Source organism: Hydra vulgaris, chromosome 03 (genome assembly GCF_038396675.1).
Source record: "Hydra vulgaris chromosome 03, alternate assembly HydraT2T_AEP".
NCBI classification, from domain to species: domain Eukaryota; kingdom Metazoa; phylum Cnidaria; class Hydrozoa; order Anthoathecata; family Hydridae; genus Hydra; species Hydra vulgaris.
Window position 1 is genome coordinate 16474127 of NC_088922.1, and position 23961 is coordinate 16498087.

Here is a 23961-nt window from a genome sequence, read left to right on the forward strand (position 1 = left end):
GTGTTGTTGAATTCTTTCTGCGATCAGTAATGTCTATGACGTCATTCTTGGACTATCCAAAACTTACCTGCACCTGAATTTACATTAGAAGTTGAAATATGGCAGTGCAAATGTATAAAGACGAAAGATGAGAAAGGAATCAAATTTATACCTACTGATCTTTCTGTTTTGTTTAATTTGTCTGACCAGGTGCCAAATCCAATCACTCACAAGTTGTTTCAAATTATCAAGTCATCTTCTGTAAGTGCTAAACGTAGCTCTTCAACCTTGCAAAAAATTAAAAATTGGATGAGAACACGAATGAAAGAAAACAGACTAGACGGATTGGCCTAACTTAATGTGCACAAACTCCAGTAAATATTGAAAACGTGATTGACCGTTTTGCAAAGTCGGGAAAACGTAATTTAGAATTTGTAATATAAGTTGTTAAAATAATCAACAAATCAAGTATGATTTTTTTATAAAAGGCTACAAATACTAAATACAAAATAAAGGTATTGCAAATCATGTAAGGATGAGGAGGAGGGAGGGCAATTGCCCCCATTGTCCTCCCTCCCCCTCCCCCTCCTCCACCATGTATCCCTCCTTAGCCCCATAGTATTTAGCTAAAACTGGAAGAATGTAGATTACAAAATCACCGAATATTTGTAAACAAAATAATACAATGAGCTTCGAGATTTTTTTAAAAAATAAACCAATCAGAACGCACATAATGCTAAACGGCATTTTTTGAAAACGATGGGGCCGAAAAGCGATATTTTTCTACGTTTGCAACGCGTTTTTAAGAAAAACGCGTTGCAGACGTAGAAACGTTTTTCTTAAAAACGCGTTTTTTAAGAAAAACGTTTCTACGTTTGCAACGCGTTTTTCTTAAAAACGCGTTGCAGACGTAGTATAAAAAAATACGCACTTTAATAATAACTATATTAATAAATAACTCGGACATCAACATGGGCCAAATTCAAAAAGGTTTTGCATTAACCATTGCAATATGTGGAATACTTTCTCTTCTCTTTGGTTTTGTATCAACTGTATGTGGATGGATTTTTGCCTCAAAAATACCAGATAATTTTCAATTTCAATCATTTGAAAGTTATGGTACAACTAGTTATTCTTTTGGAGTGTATTGGTGGGGTGGATTAGCTGTAAGTTTTTATTATGCATTTTTAAAGTTATAAATCCATTTAAATTATCATATGTTTAAGTATATAACAAAAAATCTCTTTGTTCAGGTATCAATAATCCATTTTTAAAATCATGAAAATTGAAAAAAATACAAGTTTAAATATAATTTTTCAAAACAAAATCGCATTAACATAATCGGTGACAGACTTATGAGTAGCTATATAAGTAACACCTAATGATTAGGTGTTACACATATAGTTAATGGAGTGACACCTAAATGAAATAAGAAGGCCTAAATAAATGAAAGAACATAAAGTTAAAACAATAAAAAATCCACCTCAATAACATTATCAAAATGATTTAATATTATGACTATTTTAGTTTTTAAATAGTTATGTATGCACAAATATACACAGCTATAAAACCTAAGCCTTTATTATATACACCAAGTAACTTAACATAATATTATTTATTTTTTAAATAATTAAAGTTTAAAGTTGATAAATGTTTTTTTTTTTTTAAACATTTTTTAAATATGGCAACCTTTAGATGACATTTTAAAAATTTACAAATGTTTTTTTTTTGATTATTTACTTTGTTAATCAAGCAACATAACTATTTTCAAAAAATTTTCAGGAATGAAACATGAAAATGGGAGAGTTCCAAAGCATTGATGTGTAAGGAAAAAAACTAGATGATTAAGTGCTATTAGAGCATGAAGGCACAGATAACATAAAATGATGCGACTTTGCTGAATAATGAGTCGTGTGAGAATAACTTTTGGTTGATAAAACTAGAAATTATAGCTCATTCTAGCAGCAACCATGAGTTTGTAGAAAAAAATCTAATTGTAGAAAAGAGAAAGAAATGCAACCTTATACAATGGGACTGTGGCTTGGCAGATAAAGCATGTCCAATTAGATTTATGATTGCTTTTTTGATAATGTAGAAGAAAAAAAAGTACCATTAGAAGAACCAGCCCAATTATGACTACAGTACTCCATACACAAACGAATAAAAGATTTGTAATAGTAGAGAATGGAATTACAAATAATAAAATGAAAAGCATGATGAAGAGAAGCAATCTTGATGCTAACTTCACAACGAGTTGTTTGCTTTACAATAGGTTTTATTTATGGTTCCCTTTAGAAGTCGGTAGGGAATGATAATCCAAGGCTTTAAGTAGATGACTCAGTGAGAGGGTTACCATTAATTAATAATGTCAACAATATTGCAATAGTTGTTAAATATTTGAATTTTATCAGAGCTAAAATTGATAAACCACTGCAAGTACTATGCTGTGGCATAAGAGAGATCAGATTCTAAGAAATCAAAGAGAGAATAATTTTGGTCAAGACAGAAGTTCAAAGTTGAGTTTACAGCAAGTAGAAGCACTTTAGATGTAAGATTGTCAGGAAGACCATTAATGTAGATAAGAAACAAAACAGAACCAAGGATAAAACGTCAAAGTACCCCAGAAGTTACTGATAAAGAAGAAGAGTGTTGGCCTTTGAGGATGATTTTAATAAAGCAGTTAGAAAGAAATGATTTAATAATCTCAAAAACTGCCTCAGATACACCATATGAAGCAAGCTTATTGAGAAGACCAGCATGCCAAATTTTATTGAAAGTTTCAGATATGTTAAGAGCAATAGCCTTTTCCTTGCTGCCTCTATTTAATGCACCACAACATCTTTCAGTCACAGCAGTCAGCCATAGAGTGAGAGGATCAAAAACTGTATTGGTTGTTTGACAGTAAGTTATTTGACTCAAGATAGGATGTTAGAAATTAGTCTGTAGTTAGAGAGGAGAGGATCAATAACTGTATCGGTTGTTTGACAATAAGTTATTTGACTCAAGATAGTATTATTAGAAATTAGTCAATTGTGTTATAGCCAAGTCATTCAGCGTAATGAGCATTAAAGTCACCAATAGTAGCTGCAATAGTACCAATATTGGCTGAGGGATAAAGGAAAAGGCTTGGTTAATTTGATCAGAATATATGGTTTAAAAGAAAGATTGGAAGTAAGAGTTAATCCTAGAAGATTAAGAGTAGATGACTCATCGAGTACATTGCCGTTCATAAATATAGGAAGATCTAAATTATTGCAATAACGATTGGCTTAAACAAATTGAGTTTTATCTGTATTGAAGTTCACCAGCCACTGTGAGCCCTATGCTGTAACAGAAGTGAGATCCTTTTCAGAGGAGGCTGAATAAGTGCGAATTTCATAACTGCGAATCTGCATAAGTGCGAAGCAGTTGCAAAGACTGGCATAAGTGCGAACTGGCACAAGCGCGAACTGGCATAAGTGCGCTGAAAGAATTTGCAAACATTGGCATAAGTGCGAACTGGCATAAGTGCGAACTGGCATATGTGCAAATCAATTGCAAAAACTGGCATAAGTGCGAACTGGCACAAGCGCGAACTAGCATAATTGCGCCGAAAGAATTTGCAAACATTGGCATAAGTGCGAACTGGCATAAGTGCGAACTGGCATATGTGCGAATCAATTGCAAAAACTGGCATAAGTGCGAACTGGCACAAGTGCGAACTGGCAAAAGTGCGCCGAAAGAATTTGCAAACATTGGCATAAGTGCGAATTGGCATAAGTGCGAACTTGCCATATCGCCACTTATGCCAATTTGCACTTATGCCAATGTTTGCAAATTCTTTCGGCGCATTTATGCTAATTCGCGCTTGTGCCAGTTCGCACTTATGCCAGTTTTTGCAATTGTTTCGCACTTATGCCAGTTCGCACTTATTCCAGTTCGGACTTATGCCAATGTTTGCAAATTCTTTTGGCGCACTTATGCCAGTTCGCGCTTGTGCTAGTTCGCACTTATGCCAGTTTTTGCAAGTGATTCGCACTTATGCCAGTTCGCGCTTGTGCCAGTTCGCACTTATACCAGTCGCAATTATGCAGATTCGCAGTTATGAAATTCGCACTTATTCAGTCGCCCCCCTTTTCAAGCTCAAATGCCCCCTCCAAGCAATCAGAGAGTGTTAGCTTCTTATCACGACAAGAATAAATGGTAGTATCATCAGCAAACAATGCCACCTTAGATGTGAGAATATCTGGAGGATTGTTAATGTTAGAACCTTGAGGATCCACTGAAGTTATAGAATAAGAAGAAGAGTGCTGTCCATTGAGGACAACTTTTATACTACGAATGGAAAGAAAGAATTCATTAATTTTAAACAATGTTCTGAGATATACCATAAGAAAAAAGGTTGTGGAGAAGACAAGCATACCAAACTTTTTCAAAAGCTTTTAAAATGTCAAGAGCAATGACCTCAACTGCTCCACCTTTATCTAATGCATGATAAAACCTATTTGTTATTACTGTTAGCAAATCAGCTGTAAAATGAGAAGATCGAAATCCATATTGATGGTCAGAAAGTAAGATTAGATTTAAGATGAGAAATTAAGTGATTGTTAATTAAAGATTCAAAAATCTCGCTTTGAATTGGAAGAAGACTAATGGGACAGTAGTTAGACGAATCAGATCGCTCTCCAAAATTTTTTGAAAATAAGGACAACAGATGCCGCTTTCCAGCAGGCCGGAAAACAAGGCTCTGATAAGCACTTGTTGAATAGTTTTAAAAGTATAGATAACAGCTCCGGAGAATACTTCTGCAGGAATGTAACAGGTATGTTGTCCAGGCCACAAGCTGTAGAAGAGTCTAAGCAGGAAATCACTTTAGATCAGAAGCTGGAGTGATATGAATGTCAAGCTATGGATCAACCTGTTTGTTGGCAATATCAGGTAGAACGCAAGTAATGGAATCAAGAGATGATATCGATAAAAAGTTTTAAGCAAACAATTCAGCTTTGTCTTTAGGTAAGGTGACAAAGTCTGAACCATACAAGAGAGGTGGAATTAAAGATTTGCCCTTATTATTAATACTATGAAAGATTCTCCAGAAGTCACGAGAACCTAATTTTTGAGCTGAGATACAAGATTTCTTGACCTGAGAATAGCGGGCTTTGGTGTTAGATAAAATATTTTTACAATGGTCTCTTGCAGTAATAAACAGACGTCTGTTTTCTGGAGAATTGTTTTTCTGATAGATATGGAAGTAACAGTTTCGATTGGCAATTGCAGCAGCACAGTGTGAGGAAAACCATGGAGAAGAGTGAGACCTGACCTGGAATCGTTAAGAGGGAAAAAAATATTCCATGCCAGCCTGAACCTACGAAGTTATGTAAGAAGCAAATTTGTCGACAGGAAAACTAAAGATTTCTACCCAAGGGCCATCACGGAGAAAATCACGGAAAGAATCCCAGTCAGCTGTAGTTGTAAGAGGTACGATAATAGAGGGATTCAGGTGATGAGGAAGAATGAGATATTAGTTTTAGAGAGATCAAACTGTGATCAGAAGCACCTTAGGGTGAATGTGGAGAATCTGAGCACTGACTAGGATTAAAAACAAGACATAAGTTGAGTAGAGCAAGGTTGCCATCAAAAAATCAAATTAAAATAAATGAAAGAAATATTGACATTAAAATCTTAAAACATTAAAAACTTTTACTTGTAATGTCATTTAAATGTTGCTTTTTCCCTTAATTGCCATAAATATTAGAAAATTCTTACATGTTGTTTCCCAAGTTGAAAAGGCCTTTTCAAATCTACTGTAATATCTTATGGATGCAAAAAGTGAAGAAATTAAAAATCATTGTAGAAATAGTCATTAATCATAAAATAATTGACATTGCATCGTTACAGTGAGTCTAAAAACTTTTAAGAAAAATGAGTTTCTAAAAACACAGCTGAATTCTAAACTGCTTTGTGAGACCATTTAGAAGTTTCCGGAGACTTAGACCTCTGCAACATAGAGGTCTACTGCCTTGGCTGTTAATGTGTTTAGTTTCTAACTATTTTGTTTAGTCTTCTCACAGGTCATCTGCATAAAAATCAGACTAAGAAAATATCAAACCATGTTTTGCATAAAGTCATTTGGATCAAATCACGTTTAATGAGGCAAAAGATTTTGTACCAGGACTTTAAAATAATGGAGTCAATTATCGCAAAGGTTGGAAAAGAAATCTATATTCATGTGCAGGCGGAAAAAATGTTTATATTTTACAGGTTGACTATTTGAGTTAGGGATTGAGAAAGACAAAAGTTGTGGGCTTTATTGCCTGCAGAATCACTGACACTTGAGCCAAGCGATTCAGTGAAATCAAATTAGTCTCACATAGAGTAGTAGTAGTAGTCTGTAGTAGGTCTGGTGAACTTTGCAAGAGATAAGACTCAACAGAAAAAAAGTTACTTCGATGACCACAAATATTAGTGAATGATAGGTTTAGAGAACTTGGTGATGATGATGGTTTTTTTTTTGTTTTATAGTTTTTGGTACTTTTTTCATTTTTAAATTTTTTAAAGAACTTGACTCAAAGCATAGATAGTACTCAAAACACTGTTTAATAGCCTAAGCAATTGCCTTATTACTATTAATAAAACCTAAGCTGTAACAAAGGACTCCAAATGTGGCCTTAGCAATGCACACTAAAAGTACAAATAACAGGCCTTGTTAAGAAGCGTTACGAAGCTCGCATTGCTTGCGAAAAGGCGATTTGCCTACGCCTTCAGCAGTTTTGCGCTACGCAAAAACTATCTTTTAGAATATTTAAATTATCTTTTCATTGTCATTAACCTGACGTTAATTCAGAAGAAATAAAGTTGTAAGTAAAAGCATTTAACCGCAATTGTAAACTAATAGATTTTTTGTTAAAGAAACAGTTTGTTTCATAATTTTTTTTGTTGTTAAAAATTAGTTAAAAAAAATAAAGTGTTTTAAGTTTTATCTTAAGGAATTAAATATATAAATTCCTTTTAAATATAAAAATTATTTTTAGTCATAATAGTTAAAAAAATGCACGATTTGATTTTATGTAAATATTTTATTAATAAGATATTTTGTTTATTGTTAATTCAATAACGTAAAGTTTTAATGACGTTCATTTAATTTATGAAAATAAATTATGATCACTTATATGTTATCGGTCTCTGATAAATAACAAAAAAAAACTCTTTATTGTTTAAAAACATTATGAAAAAAAGTTCACAAATTAAATAAGAAAAAATTTATTAACAGTTAATAAAATAACCAAAAACCAACTGTAAAATCATAAGAAAATAAACAAACATAATTTTATGTTGCATGAAAAAAATATTTTTTTCAAAATAAAATTTAATTCATATTTGGAAAAAATAATAAAAATGATTTTTTAAATAAGAACTTTATTTGTAACTTTTGTTATAATGAGAAAAAAACAAACTGTTTGTATGATTTTTAACGCGTTAATAAAATAACTTAAATTACAATGCGGTACTTGAAAAGATGCTAGTGACACAATATACCTTCTAACGATGCAAAATATATTTGCTATGTTAAGTTACTTAGAAATGCGTTACGCGTTTTTGCTACACAGCAAAATCTCGTAACAAGGCCTGAAATAGGGACACCATCCATGCACAACATTGCACTGTTAATACTTTGATATTTATCAGCTGTTGATGAAATCAGCCTCTCTGAAAGCTACCACAGAGTTCAGGAAACCTTACTACCAGCCAGCCTCAGAACCATAAAACTGAGCTTTAGAGCTGTACCCTCGTTAGGAGATAATAGAATGAGTTGCTTAGTCATGAAAACAGAGACACAAGCAAAACCCATGCATTGAGTCAAGAAGATCCAGCATTCAACATCCTAAACTGGAAACAATGTATTAAAAATACATGCACTAGCCTAATAGATAAAGAAAGGGTGCAAGGCTGGTCAACAGATAGAATCTATTTACCTCTTAAGTCTTTGCCTAGTAAGCATTCTACAAAACAGTAGCCAGATGCATTTAACATCTGCCCAAGATGAAGTAGTTAAAATGATTCTAAATTTATGCTCAGACCAAGCATGTGGTTATTAGAGTTTTTGCAAATCAAAGTATAATACCCATCAACTCTGAGATATGAAAATAAAAAAGCCAAATTCATATTAGTCTCACAGAGAGCAAGTAAATCTGGTGATTTTTGCAAGAGGTAAGATTCAACCAATGAAAAATTACTTCGAAAACCCTGAATACCTATAAAAGATATATTAAAACAGTTAGATAGTGGTAATGATTTTTGTATTTCAATTTTTAAGGTACTTTTAGCCATGTTTTAAGTTAAAGATAACTCCATAGCTGTAAGAGCCAGATGCTCAATCATAGATAGAGCATGGTACCTCATTGAGATGCGCCGGGTACCTGGTTCGGACCCAGGGACCTGGCACATCTTTATGAGGTAATTCCGTGGTTATACCGGGTACCCAAAATCGGCCATTTGGGTAATGTACCCGGCACCGGTATCTTTAAATTATTTTTAACAGTCATAACCTTTAGGGGCCATCCATAAAGTACGTACGCAGGTATTGGGGAGGGGGGTTACCAAAAAGTGTACTAATGTGTACAAGGGGTGGGGGGTGTTAAAGACAGTGAGTACGTACGCGGTTTGACTATCTCTCCTATAAAAAATCAGTATTATATTTTCTTTTTCTAAATTCGGTTACAACTCTTTTTTATATCTCTTTATAAATAATAAGAGAAAAAAGAAATCGAGAGATAATTGGTCCAAATGTTTTTTATTTTTTGCAATGTAATTTGATTGGAAGCGAGATGAGAAGCAAAAAGAGGTTAAATAAAAGCATTTTATTTTTAATTATGCAACGTGGTTCATTTCTCTTAAATGAATTTAATATTTTTATTTTTAAATATAATAAAAAATAAGCTAATATTATGATAAAATTGCTTTTAAGATTGGGGTTTTTAGTTCATTAAATGAATTTAAAGCCCCCCTTTTAAATGAATTTTAAGAATTTAAAAAAGGGTTTTAAGGCAAAAATATTTTTCACTTAAAAAAACGATGACCATAATTGTAAAAAATAGTTATTTTAATGCAGATAGAAACCAATACTTTTTATTATGCAAGCAAGAACAATTAATTTGAGTTAACAGCAAAACGATAACAATAAAAACTTTTTCATTCTATTCGAAAACTGAAAACACCAAATTAGAAAGAAAAAATATATATTTATTATTACCAAGATGCCACACGGATTTGTAGAGAATGAGAAAAAATATCTTCAATTCATTGAGTTGTATAAAAAAGCGTATTCAACGCTTGAAAAACAAAAGCAGTATCAGCACGCACAGGAGTTGTGGAATGTAGTAAAAAATGATCAATCCTTGTATGAAAAAATAGTAAACAAGTTAAAAGTGAAAGCAACAAAATTGAAAGGATCGATTATGTCATTCTGGGAAAATGCCTTTTCACCACCTAGCAAAAAAAAAAAAGAAGATATTCATCCAATGCCGTCTTCATCAAATGAAACGCCTAAATACTACTACGATAGAGCCTGCAAGCATTGAACTTGGTAAGCTAATTTCTGTAATATTTTAAAACATTTTTTATACATTGAGTTCAACCAAATTATAAATCAAACTATTGTACGACTATAGAGCAGTCACATAAACTTATTTATCATTAGCCACTAGACCTATTTTCTTTATCCAAAATAAATCGATTAGTATCAACTGCCAAGAATTTATAATCATTTTTCAGTATTTTTTAATTTAGATTTAACATCCAACAACAATAAAAGAAAATCCGGCACAAATTAGGAGTCAAACGAAAATCTCAGATCTTGAATTGCAGCGTTCATCCTTGATAATCATACGGACTCTGATTTGTCTACCATATCAACGGAACAAATAAACACTGTGAAAGAAAGCATAAGAAAAGAAAATACAAAATTGGACAGGTAAGATAATTTAATTGTATATAATTTCTTTATTAAACATTTCGTTTTATAATGTCTAACTATCAGGTTTCTAGTAAATATCAAGAGATATTAAATAGCGCTTAATTGTTCGTATAGAAAAGCGTCTTGGCCAAAAAAATATTTTTCAGACAGAAATTTTCATAATCTTTTTGTCAATAATAATTTCTAGTATAGACTAGTAAACCTTAAGTATAGAAGTTTTTATAATGAAATCAAAGATTTTCAGAAATTTTGTTTTCAGATTGATTCGTGAATCGGCTCGTCAAAGAAAACAAGACAAAAACTTAAAGAGAGTATTGAAACTGTGTGTCAGAACAACCCTGAAGCTTCAAGTGCCTTGAAACAGTTTATTTAAAACCATTTTGGACGACCGCGCCTTGAAGTTGATCAACCAGAGCTTTCATCAACAATTATAAAAATTGTGCAGAACTCATCAGCAGCTGACGAACGTCAAAGAACAAACTGCCTTCGTAGCGTCTCCACTTTGGATGACCTTCAGACAGAGTTGACAAAAATAGGCTTTACCTTGAGTAGGTGTGGTCTGTACCTTTGTCTTTTACCACGACGTGGAAACACTTCTGAAGGAAAAAAACATAACACTGGAGCCATGTCAACATGGCTCCAGTGAAGCTATTATGTCCAGAAAATTCAATGCGAAAAAAAAACAATGATAGAATGTTTGCAAAGTCATTTATTGACGACATGTTTGAAGTTTGCAAATTATTTGAACCAAAAGCTGTGCTTTTCATTTCCAACGATGATAAAGCCAGGGTTCCATTGGGACTTGCTGCAGCAAGCCTTCAGGCGTCATTGCTGATGCATATGGAATACAAGGTCAAACTCATGGATCACGACTTTGTTGTTGGCCCACAACACAAATTGACTATATCCGTGTATGGCATATGCGAAGTTAACAAAACTGAAATGTATCTTACAGTGGGGACACTTTCATATGCATAAGAAGTGGGAAACATGATACATCAAATGCTTTTCACATGCTTTTGATGTTAGAGAGCTTTTTAAAACCAAGTTGGTTGAACGTAGACCAATTATGTTAATGGAGACTGATGGAGCTCAGGATGAGGCACCCCGCTTCCCTAAAACCTTAGCAACTAATGTTGATCTCTTCCGCTTGCTTGATTTAGATGCCCTTCTTCATGGTGTAAATGCAGCTGGGCTTTCAGCCTTTAGCCCCGTCGAAAAAAGAATGGGACCTCTTTCTCATGATTTGGCTGGAATAATTCTTCCTCATGATTATTTTGGCAACCACCTTGACTCTTCAGGAAAAACAATCGACCAAAAATTGGAGCTAGAGAACTTTCAAAAAGCGGCTACCATTTTAGTCTAAGTTTGGAAGAAAACAGTCATTGATGGGTATTCTGTTAATTGCCAGGCTGTACCAGTTGGAAAAGCATATGAACCACCTACTCCTGATCCTGTTTGGGTAGAAAAACATTGTCAGCAATCGCGATATAGCCTTCAAATCGTAAAATGCCAAGACAAGTCATGCTGCACACCATTTTAAACAAACTGGATGAAAAACCTCCCCCTATGTTTCATTCCATTTCCAGCCATTTATGAATACTGCGAGAATGGTTATAAAGCAATAGAGCTGTCTACATATTTTAAAAACGTATCAAACCAATCAACATTTGCACCACTGACACATCGCCTTTTGCTACATGATATACCTACGGAAGGATTAAAATACAAAATAATACCATTTGATCTGTATTGCCCATCGATGAAAGAAAAGCTATCAAACGGAGTTTGCATTAACTGCAATAAATATTGGCCAAGTGAGGCTGCAATGAAACAGCATAAAAAAGCACATAAAAAACAAAAAAAACGATTGAATTGGAGAGTGAAGAGAGTGTAAGTGAAAGTGAATATATTAATAAAAGTGAAGATGTCAGGAGGAGGTTGTCGATAAAAGTATGAAAGCTGAGTTCATGCCTGTATTTGATAATATGTTCGACTTATTTAAGTCACCATTTGTGGAAGTATAAAATATAACATACTCACAAGAATCCTTTTTTATAATATTATTCTTTATTAACTTCCCGGTTTTTAATTAAGTACAGAGAAATATTGAAATAACTAGATATTTTTTGGTTTTTAATGTTTTATAGCAGCCGTGGCGCAGTGGTTAGAGCATTGGACTCGTAACTCAATGGTTGCGGGTTCGATCCACGCTCGAAGCAAATAAACGTTATCGGTAAAGTTGGAAACTGAGAGCTAACTTAATAAATGATATTCTTCTCGTGGCGGTGCTCTGTGATAAGACCATTACGACTTTTTAGAGCACCTAAATAACTAAAAAAAAAAGTTATGCATTCAGGAAGGGGGGCTTTATTTTGAAATAAATAATGCCTATGTACGCAAGGAGGGGGGGTCGTCAAAAGCGTATAAGGGGGGAGGGGGGTTCAAAATCAGTACTTTTACTGCGTACGTACTTTATGGATGGCCCCTTAAGTGCTGTAACTAATAAATAATAAAAATAATAAACACATTTTGTTTTAGTATTACTTTAAATTGTGTAGAAATATTAATCAGATGAAAAATAGTGCTTCAACCAATAAACCTTTTGATAGTTTCAGGAGTTTGATAATTCCTATGTACTAAATCTAGACATGTCTGGCTTAAATTACGTTTTTGAATATATTTTGCTATATTACATTGCAAAATGTTGGTAGTAGATAATATTGAAAAAAGAAAACTGATTTATACAGATATAAAAACCGTAAGGTAAAACGAAATAATATAAGAATAAAAAGAAATAAAAAAAGAAAAAAACATACAAGATAGATTTTTCACAATTTTAATTGCGAAAAATGAATGAAAGTTTAATAGTTTGCATAGGTCATTTTTAAATAAGGTTTTTGCTAAATGATTGTTTGCGATATATAAACGTTTAAACCAATGACCTTTTAACCAACATATGCGATTTTCAACTGAATTTTTTTCCAATAAAGTTTGGGAAGTTGGAAAAAACTTGACCTGGCAAGTAATTAAGTTATAATAATTAAAGCTTTAAATTTAATTGCATTACAATGAAAACTCCTTATCAATGCTATGTTGCGTTATTTAATTTCTTCAAAGTTTCACAAATTTAATTTAAAAAGTGTTTTATTGCAATATATTAGTATATAGTCAGTTATTTGGTAAAAACAAAGTTCAGAAATGTTTCCCCTCCAAAGTTTACATAAAAGAAAGAACTAAAATAAATTATTTTTTTATCTAAAAAAAAACTTTTAGTTAAAGAACCTGTTTACTCTTTAAATTTGATAATTAAAAGAAGATAAAAGTTCATTCATAGAAAAACAGAAACATTTGTTTACATTTACCCAAAATGTTTTATAGTAACAAAATTTTTTTGTTATATTTTTATTATTTTAGCTGCTTGTTCCTGGCATTCTTGGAATTGTAGTTGCATGCACAAGAAATGTTTGTGCTGTAAGTTTTTTTTTATATACATCTACTAGAGTCAAATTAAGTGATCACGAGTTACAACATCTAAAAATATTTCTGGTCATTAAATGCAAATTGAAGTGGGAGTATGCAGTATTTTGGGAAGGTCTCTAAACTAAAAAAAAATATTTTTAAAGGCCCTTTTATCAGTTTAAGGAGCTTTTTTTTTTAACTCTGATATCAACATAATGCCCCACCACCACTATGCACACACACACGGCCACCAAAAATTTATGGATCCGTCACTATTGAATTGGTTATAAAAACAGAATTTACAGTTTTTAGAAAACTATGAGTTTAAAGACCAGAAGCATTTCCAGATATCGCAATTCCCTATCACTTAATTCGAGCCCTGATCTATTTTAACTCATCAATATAACTTTACCCTAAAAATACCTGGGAATATTAGGCATAATTATGCTAAAACTTGTATAGTTTGTATTTGTTTGTGCTTTATGTTTGCATAGTTTTATTTGTACTAAATGCTTGTATAATTACATTAGTATAGTAATGTTATGTAACATTTCTTTGTGTCATATGGGTGTACAATTCGAAGCTTGCCTTCTTTGTTTTGTTATAGGCCAAAAAGTCAGCATAATATTTGCCACTATCTACAGACTTGATAATTTGTTCAAGCACTTTTTATTCCTAAGAGTTTTATTACATGACGTCATTAATATTTTTGTTTGTTTACATAATTAATCTTTTACACAAACAAAAAAATCAGACGCCATGTATTAGAACTCTTAGAAATAAAACACGCTTAAATAAATTATCAAGTCTGTAAATTGCAGCGTATATTATGCTGACTTTTCGGCCTACAATAAAATGGGGAAAGTAAGCTTTGACCAAAATAAAAAAGAATAAATGCATACCATAAAAGTTTTTTATGGTATGCATTTATTCTTTTGTTTTAATTTAGCCCAAACATTTTTTTTAATCATTCTCTTTAATATGAACACAATATGTCTCAGAGGCTTGGGATCCTTTAAAATAAAATTTAGAATAACTTGCATTGCTTATTTTAAATTTTTTTGTTAGAGTGTTTTAAATTTTTAACATATGTTTAACATTTTATTCATTAAAAATATGTTTAACATTTTATTCATTGTTTTATTCATTTTGTTTTATGATATTTGTAGATGGTTGCTTTTTTGATTTTTAATATAATTGGCATGCTTGCTGCGATTGCATGTGTTGTTGTTGTTATACTCATACTCGTGATTTGGATGGCATTAGGAATAGATGATAACTCTTGCAGATCTGTTTTAGAAACCTGTACCTGTTTTGTTGATGATAAACGTTCATTTACAAGTAAGTTTTTTGAATTATGAAAAGACGGAAAAAATTAAAATGATAAATTTTTCATAAAATATAAATGTTTGTAGCGAAAAAAACCAGACCGAAGAATCTTTTTTTAAAAAAAAATCTTAAAATCACAATTGTGTGTTTAAATTTTAATAAGATTTTAAATAAATACATTTTTTAGGTGAAATGAACATTATAGTTTAACAATATGATCTGTTCTGATCGTTTATTTGCAATTTTTCTTAATCATAAGCTCTTTCTTGGTCGGAATTCTAGTATTTTTTGTGAAAATTGATAGAAATATTGTGTTTTGACAACTATATATAGTTAATATACATCAGAACTGATTAGAACTAGGATCAATAGTAAACTAAGGAACTTTTATAAAAGATTTTAACTATATTTATGTTAATGCTGATGAGCGGAATTGATCTAAAGACTCCAAAATAGTGTTTTTTAGAATTACTATTACGGTTAATAAAAAGGTTTTAAAATTTTATATTTAAAGAAAGAAAAGTTTCTTTAAATATTAACCTGAAGCAAAATAATATTATATTATTATATTATACTATTTAAAGCTCTTGTTTGGGCATAATACACTGATAAAACCATACTAATTCCACATAAAAGAATTTGAATAATTTGTAAATCGCCTTAACTACACCCAGTGACCAATTTTTTTTATTATCAGGGTTTGAGGAAACATAAATATATCATAAGTAATGGTTAAACAATAAAAAATAAATATTTTGGTGCACCACATCAAGATTTTTGTTTCATTGTTTTGAATGTATTATGTATTTATTTCAATGGTCTTATAAAACTTGATCCTGAATTTTCTTCTAATTTTATTTTACAAAAGTCTAAAAAACTAACAGAAAAAAACTTAACTAGAAAAAACAGTCTTGTTCCTAAGTTTTTATTTATTTGATGTGGTAAAGTTTTTAAGTTATGGCTGGAGCACAGTGCTCCCCTGCAACTCTCATGATAAATTTAGTTTAGTTCGATTTTTTAAACTAGTTATCATGATCAGGTTTTAAAATTTTGAATTAATTTTAAAATTAAAAAGCCAAGTGTAAAATTTATTGATTAATTAAAAATGTTACTTTTCTTTAAATATTTTTGAAAAAATGACATTGCATACAAAATTTTTAATTATATATCTGAAATAAAACGTAAAAGTTATCATTCTTGTGATGAGTTCTAGTAACAAGAATAAATTAAATGATAAGTATTTTTTTACATGGCTGAAATTAAATTTCTTATTTTTTTCTGGAGTTTTTTTTTACATTAGGAAGAAACAGTTACTTTATATTTGGCTTGGTCGGGAAGTGGGAGCGATCGCTCTCGATTACAGACCACGGAAATAATAATTCCAAAATAAAAATAGCCCCTGGCTCTGAAAAAACCAACAAGATTCTAATAAAACTAATTGCTAGTTGTAGTTTTATTTAAGCTAAATTATTTTATAAATAAAAAAATTAGTTTTTTTAATAACTATTTTATGCTTTGCATAGTTTAAAAAGTTTAACATATTTGAAACAATTATTCTTAGTAAGATAAACAAATGAAATAATTAAATCACTGAGTTACTGTAGAAATTAAATTAACTAGTTAGAAATCAACTAAAAAGGTTAAAAATACTTTATGAAGAGGAAGCGGAAGTGCTTCGTAATACTGCGGATGATGTTTAGTGAGTGGGCTTTTTAATTTTAATTAGTAATTAAAACAGAAAAAAGTAACTTTCAGTTTAAGTATAACGAGTTTGTAAGTATGGCAACTGAAATTGGCAACTGAAAGAAGCGAACATTATTGGAATTAGTAAACCAATATCTAAGAATTTAAAAACTTTTCTTTATATATAATAACTTTCTCTCACTCTCCATATATATACGTAAATATATATATATATATATATATATATATATATATATATATATATATATATATATATATATATATATATATATATATATATTTATACATATATGTGTGTATACATACATATACATTTCAACAGAATACTCTAGAACTTTATTTCGCTTAGTCAGCATATTTTTGGAACTAATAGAATTAGTTTCTTTGTAGATTTTAAGGGTTTTTAGTGTTCACAAATATTCTTTTTATTCTTCAGCACCAAGATGTTTTGAGAAATTCAAGTTTTTGTATGATTCCATGTATGCCTGTAAAACAAAAATTTTTTGTTTTACGGACATACATAAACTTAAATGTTCTTAAAACGACTAAAGAATCTGTCCAGTTTTTCACAACTAAATATTATTTCGGTGGTTAGTAACCAAGAGCGATTGCTCCCACTTCCCAACCAAGCCTGATAATTATCCATATTAAATTCAAAATTTGACAAATAGAGAGATCAAATTGAAAAATAGAGAGACTCAAGAGATAAATCTGATGAGATTAAATGAAGTTGTATTTTGTCTTTGTTAAAATTTTATTTTATTTTTAATAAAACTTTTGGAGATACAGTAGATATTTGATGGAACCGCAGTGGCAAGTTTGCATGACTTTGGTGTGAGGGTGAATGCTTACTTGAAAGTATTGTAAGAAGAACATTTAAATTTATTGCTGATGGTTGCAGATAAAAGAAAATGAAAGAGTTCTAAGTTTTTATTTCTACAAAAGTGCTTTACCTTGATGAGCCTCCAAAGACATTAGTTGAATGCAACATCCCATCTCCATAGCTTCACTTTGTATTGTATTAGGTATAGTTCGATCTTTGTTAAGATTTTACTTTCTCTCTGGCCTCAGTTTAATTCATGGCTAAAGAGTAATTCTTTCATGCTGCAATGCTACCATTGAATTATAACATGTTTAGTTAATGACCGGGGTTAAAATTTGACCAGGGCTGGAATTGGGTTTGATAAAATAAAGTCTGTGATAAAATAAAGGTTCGTGATTAGGGCTGCATTAACACTAGATAAGATAAAATAAAGGTTTGTGATTAGTGCTGCATTAACATTTATGCATCCAAAAGTTTTTTTTTTATTCGATATTTATATTATATATATATATATATATATATATATATATATATATATATATATATATATATATATATATATATATATATATATATATATATATATATATATATATATATATATATATATATATATATACAGGGCTTGTGATGAAGCGAGCGCGATCGTGCTCAGCTCGTAAAACGCACCCGTAAACGTTATTTTCAAACATTCTAGGCGCGATAAACAACGCTCATTCAGCTTATAACGAGCGTATAAAATAACGCTCGTCCAATAGTTCAAGATTATTTTTTTATTTTCATAAAATATTTAAAATAGATTTTTTATTAAAGATATTCTGTTATCAAACAACTGATATAAAATATAAAAAGCACAACGTCGTTCTCTTTTGCACTAACGTAATGAATGAGCAGTTTAAAGTCATTAATCGTCACTAATTTCAATAATGGAATGTGCACGTGGAAACACAATGTGAATACAAAAATGCGCAAATAAAATAAGAATAGAAAATTAGAAAACCATTATAAGAAAATTAAAACTGCGGAGTATTTTTAATCTTGTGAAAATATCAAGTAAAATTTATTTGATTTATTGTTTGTAATATTCCGCACATCGTTTATAATAAAAATAAATATTAATAATAGAGTAAATTTTAAAATTAGTTTTTGTTCATAGTATAGATTTTTTATTAACTATTATTTATTTTAACTCAAATTTAAAATGATTCTGTTGTTTAGAATGTTCGCAATTAAGGACATTCGAAAAGAAAACTAAGTAATGATGTCAATATTTATTAAATGAAAAGTTATTATTCTTATTTATTATTGTTTCAAATTATTCTTGTGTTATATTTTTAAGATAAAAAAACGTAATTTAAAAAAGAAATTTTAGAAAAAAATTAAATAATTAATTTAAATAAAAAAAATCAAGAAATATAAAAACCATCAACCCTTAATTAAGTTTACAGAGTATCATTTTAAAATACATATATCAAAACAACGAAGCAAAACTAAGTCACTAAAGTATACTTCAATACTAAATCAATAAGAAGTTGCGTTTTTGTTTGATATTATTTTTTTATAACATAAATAGTTAAAAATAAAATCGCGATCTTACAATATACAAGAAGTTTGGAAGTATAAAAATCTCTTTTGTTGAAGTAGTTTCATAACTGTGATACTAATTCAAACATTTTTTGACGAAAGAATTATGTAACAAATAAAAAAAGATATAAAAAAGAAAAAGCTTTTTATGAGTATCGCCTTTAGCAATTTTCATGATCGCACTCGCCGACGTTATCTCGAGCGCACATAATCACGCCCGATGAAAACATATTCTAATTTGACGAGCGCGATATAACACGCTTGACGATTTTTTTCATCACAAGCCCTGTATGTATATATATATATATATATATATATATATATATATATATATATATATATATATATATATATATATATATATATATATAATGATTAGAGATTAAAGTGCCATAGCTCGACAATAATCACAAATATGATGAAATGATTCAGAAGCACTAAAAAACAAGCATTTATTTAGGTTGAGTAGGCAGCTTTGAAAAGTTCGGTTTTTAGTCTTTGTTTTAAATGCTTCTAACAATGTTGAATCACAGGTTTTTTTACTTAGATTATTACAAGTTCGTGGTGCAAATGTGTAGAAAGATTTTGTACCAAGCGATGTTCTTACTTAACGATGTACAAGATGGCAACTGTTACGATCTTTTGTTGGGGAGCTGGGAGGTTTTAAATTTTAAGAGATTGAAAAGGTATGCAAGAGACTTGGTTGATATAGTTTTATAAATTATGACAGACATCTTGTAGATTATTCTCAGACATATTGTTAACCAATGGAGTAATTAAAGCAAATTTTCTTGAAGCATTATTTTGAATACGTTAAAGTTTGTTTAGATTTTTTGAGAAGTTCCAGATAGAGGACTGTTACAGTAATCCAGTCAAGAGTTCAAAATTCCACAAGCAATCATTTTTGCTGCACTTTTGGTAAGAAAAGGACGAATATAATGAAGTGCATGAATATGGTAATTGCAGGATTTTACAATATTCTTTATGTGCTGGTCCTTAGAGAGTGTTGAATCTAAGGTAATACCAAGAACTTTTACCATATTTGATGGTACAAGAGTTGCACCTGAAAATAAAAATTGTGTTTCATCTTTAAATTTAAATATTTGTTTACTAGTTCCAAATAAGACAGCTTCTGTTTTTTTTGGATGAAGCAGTAGTTTATTTTCTAGAAACCATGTAGTGACTGCATTTTGCATATTGAGCTATATTGTTTATGTGGTCTATACCTGGTCTTATGGTAGTATACAGTTGAGTATCATCAACATATTGATGGTGATCATAAAGCAAGCTTTTTTAGAATTTTGGAAACAGTGGATTACAGGTGAGATTGGTAGGTGTAGATTGGTAGTTCAGATTGGTTATCAGGTGTAGATTGGTAGGATCAAAACCAGTTAGATCTGGGTTTTTGGGAATTGATGTTATTTGAGCAATCTTGTATGAGGCTTGGAAAATTCCAGAATTAAATGATAGGTTAGCTAGGTGAGCAATAATAGGACTAAAAACTTCAGCACAAGATTTTAGGATGTCAGTAGGAATAAAATTGAGTGGTGTCTCAATGTCTTGAGTTTAAGATTTTTGATTATTTTAGAGATATCTTAAGGTCGGCAAAAAATTGCCGACCTTATGCCCGATGTCTCTGTTTTATGGTTAGGCCTTTGTATCGATTTTTTTTTTGCCTACATGATGCCGACCTCTAAAAGATTAAGGTAATATACAGAGTTTATAATAAATGATTTGTTTATTAGTACATATTTTCTTACTGGTTCAATTCAGTTGTACTTTTATATTGTTAATCACTTATCTTACCCAAGCTTTTTATAGGTGGTAATTCTGTTTTACCATTTAAATGTGCATATCATGTTTGAAGATGTCTTGTTCGAAGGGCGTATTTGTATTGTACCCTTTTGTTTACCTACCTTATACAACCATTAAATAGTTATTTTTTTCAACCATAAAAAATGAAGTGAAAACTGATTTTTTCTAAGACAGCAGCAAACTAAAGACTTATAACATAATCAGAGAATCCATTTCCAAATCTTTTAAAAGGAGAAATTGACATTTATCAAAAGCCATCAGTCTATGATTTGTCATAAATGGAAGCTGCATTATAAATGGGCGCTGTACTACCACTACACTACCGCTTATAATGGGTGATGCGGAAGTTATCAGACAAATCCTAATTTCATTATTTGAGCATAATAATTAGTTTTTGTGGTTTTATGCGTAGGCATAATTGTTCTATAAAATATAAACTTTATTATTTGAAACACAATTACTTAAAATGAGGTTAAATGCAGCTGAACGAGAATCTTTTCGAAAGCGGCTCAAAATGTTTTTTGTAAATAAACCTAATATATATAAAAAAAAAATCGTAAATCATTTTGAAACGGAAGGACTTGCTCGAAGTACAATATATGATAACCTAAAAAGACTTGAAACTATTCAATCCTTTTCTGATAGAAAGCAACCAGGTCGTCTGACATCCTGGACTAGAGAAAAGAAAGCCGAATTAACGAGACTCATCAACAATCGAAAAGGGGTCAGTCAGAGAAAAATAGGTATTAAATTCGGTGTAAATCAATCGACAATTGGTCGTCAGTTAAAAAAAAAGAATATTAAATATAGAAAACGTGAAAAGACTCCAAAATACACTATAGAACAGCAAATAAAGGCAAAAAAAAGAAGCAGGAAACTAGTTAACCAACTCTATTACACAAAATCGCTTCTAGTCATCGATGACAAAAAATACTTTTGTTTTGCAGCGGACAATATGCCTGGAAATTCTGGATACTACGCAAACAACAAAAAGACATGCCCAGAAAGTGTTTGTTTTATAGGAAAAGAGAAATTTCCAAAAAAATTATTAATGTGGATAGCCATATCTGACCGTGGTATGTCCGAGCCATTGTTTCGCACTTCCAAGGCTGTAGCGATCAATTCATCAATCTATATTAATAAATGTTTAGAAAAACAACTTCTTCCATTTATTCACAAGTATCATGGAGACTTTAACTATTTATTTTGGCCAGATTTAGCAAGTTCTCATTATTCTAAAGATTCTCTAAATTGGATGCGCCAATATGTCTATTACGTTGATAAAGAATCCAATCCCCCAAATGTGCCTCAAGCACGACCAATTGAAAATTTTTGGGGACATTTGGCACAGAAGGTTTACAAGGGAGATTGGCAAGCTTCAACAGAGCAAGTTTTGATTGATCGCATTAAACTAAAACTACAAGAAATTGATTTAAACTTTTTACAGTCGCATATGAAAGGCGTCATAGCAAAATTGAGATCAATTGCAGATGGTGGTGTTTTTTCATATAAAAAATAATATATTTTTATTAAAAGATAAATGCTTTTTTTAAAAAACATATAATCGTAGTTTTTTTTTTATTTATAAATAAGTTATTGACGTTTTTATTTTGTCCGATAACTTCCGCATCACCCGTTAATATGTATGAATAATTTTTTTTCTAGTGAACGCTAGTTGCGAAACACTATCAAGTATTCAACCTCTTCTTTTGACAATAACTATTGGAGTAGCACTATCTGGATTTGTCGCATTTATAGCTTCCTATGTCAGCTGTTGTTCGCTGTGTAACACAGAACAGGTTTTTTTTTAATTTTTAATTTTTTTTGTCTACTGTAACAATTTTGATTATCTATACAATTATTCTTTCAAGGTTTATCCCGGTATGGTTGTTGTTCGACAGCCTCCTAACATGGTCGTTATGGCGAATACTCAGTTCAATCAGGTTCCACAAGCACCTTATTACAACCAGCAAATTCCTTATGGAGGCCTGCCTCCCGTTTACTCCTCAGTACCTGTGACTTCCTACGATCACTATCCTACCACTGATAAAGCTGTATTGATTGATAATGGAGTTGTCTAATTTTTATTGTTTAAGTAAATATATTTATGATTAATATTGTGATTGTAGTATTGGTAGGAACAGAGTTGCATATTTATTGTAACTCGAACATTTTTTGATGATATTTTTTTGAGTTTTACTCTTTATTGCTTTAAGTTGTGTATGTTAATGTGTAAATAAAGTTGTGTTAGTAGAAAAATATTCAAATCAAAGTATAATTCAATGTAATCTGATATACATAAAATTTAATCTCGAAGATTGTTTCAAATGTAATCTTAATTTTTTTTAATTTGTAGTTTATATTTTTAATACAGTTAAACATTTTTTAGTAAGTACACGTTCATTTTAGTGAGTGCACATTTTAGTCAAAATTTTGATTTTTAAAACTTTTTATTAAGTTTGTTTTTAAAATAAAAGCTCTATTTTCTTTATTAGGTTTGTGATTTATATTTTGTAATATATATTTTTAAAACGTCTAAAATCAGCATTTAAAAACAAACTTTTAATTTTTATTTTTACGAATATATGATTTTTCACAACACTTTCCTTATTACTTATAAAATAATTAAGGTAAAAGCGCACGCAAAATGATTTTGTAAAATAAATTTATTTTTTACTTAATATATCGCTAAAAAGTTGCTAAAAGCCTACTGAATATTAGAGGAGAATTGAGTTTGGAGAGTGGAGTTGTACAAATCTGTGAGAGTAGCGTTGTCGTCGAGCGCTAGCTTTGTAAGCGAGAATTGCCGATTCAGCAATTAAAAATCCTTTTTTAAAATTTTTGAAAATTAAAAAGGGATTTTTAATAATTATTTACTAATTATTAAAGGTCAAAAAATGGGGTAAAAGACAATAAAGATTTTTCAGCGACCGTTCATAATTTATGAGTGAAATTCTAGCTGATAATATATTTTGTATGTCATTGTGTCGGGGACTGAAAGATTTAAGTTAGGCTTAAAACTCGATAAACTATCAGCATTTTTGTAAATTTGGGTAATTTAAAGGCACAAAATCTTTAAAAAAATACTAAACGAGAGAAGCAGTAAAGATTATTCTAGTGTGCGTTGTAATTGCAAATAAAATAAATTCAAACCAATTTGATAATTAGTTATGAAAATATCTCCGTCGCCAGCCCAAAAAACATGATTTTGAGAAAAATGCAAGTAAAAAGGTTCAAAATTCTGCACTTTTATATATTAAACCAAGTAATGATCACAAGAACTATTTGGTATTAGGGAAGACCGAGGCTAGTT

At 30.6% G+C, this 23961-nt stretch overlaps 1 protein-coding gene and 1 non-coding gene across 2 annotated transcripts; both read left to right on the top strand.

Annotated features, from left to right (window-relative positions):
- The first annotated feature begins 912 nt into the window (after nucleotides 1-912).
- On the top strand, nucleotides 913-23207 carry LOC100205766 (uncharacterized). Its single transcript, XM_065792484.1, has 5 exons — nucleotides 913-1145; nucleotides 13349-13405; nucleotides 14563-14734; nucleotides 22314-22447; nucleotides 22520-23207. Exons 1-5 carry the CDS (start codon nucleotides 951-953, stop codon nucleotides 22727-22729), a joined length of 768 nt encoding a protein of 255 aa, XP_065648556.1. The 5' UTR covers nucleotides 913-950; the 3' UTR covers nucleotides 22730-23207.
- LOC136077979 (uncharacterized) lies at nucleotides 7655-12745 on the top strand. The gene is made up of 3 exons (XR_010637422.1): nucleotides 7655-9541; nucleotides 9745-9928; nucleotides 10191-12745. It is a non-coding gene; the product is annotated as an uncharacterized LOC136077979 (transcript).
- Nucleotides 23208-23961: the final 754 nt, after the last annotated feature.

What these genes read in the sequence shown, in the direction of transcription:
- LOC100205766 (XM_065792484.1), top strand. Translation starts at nt 951, where the DNA reads ATGGGCCAAATTCAAAAAGGTTTTGCATTAACCATTGCAATATGTGGA. An exon ending in ATTGGTGGGGTGGATTAGCT is followed by an intron (nt 1,146 to 13,348) that starts GTAAGTTTTTAT and finishes TTATTATTTTAG; the next exon opens with CTGCTTGTTCCTGGCATTCT. An exon ending in TGATAAACGTTCATTTACAA is followed by an intron (nt 14,735 to 22,313) that starts GTAAGTTTTTTG and finishes TTTTTTTTCTAG; the next exon opens with TGAACGCTAGTTGCGAAACA.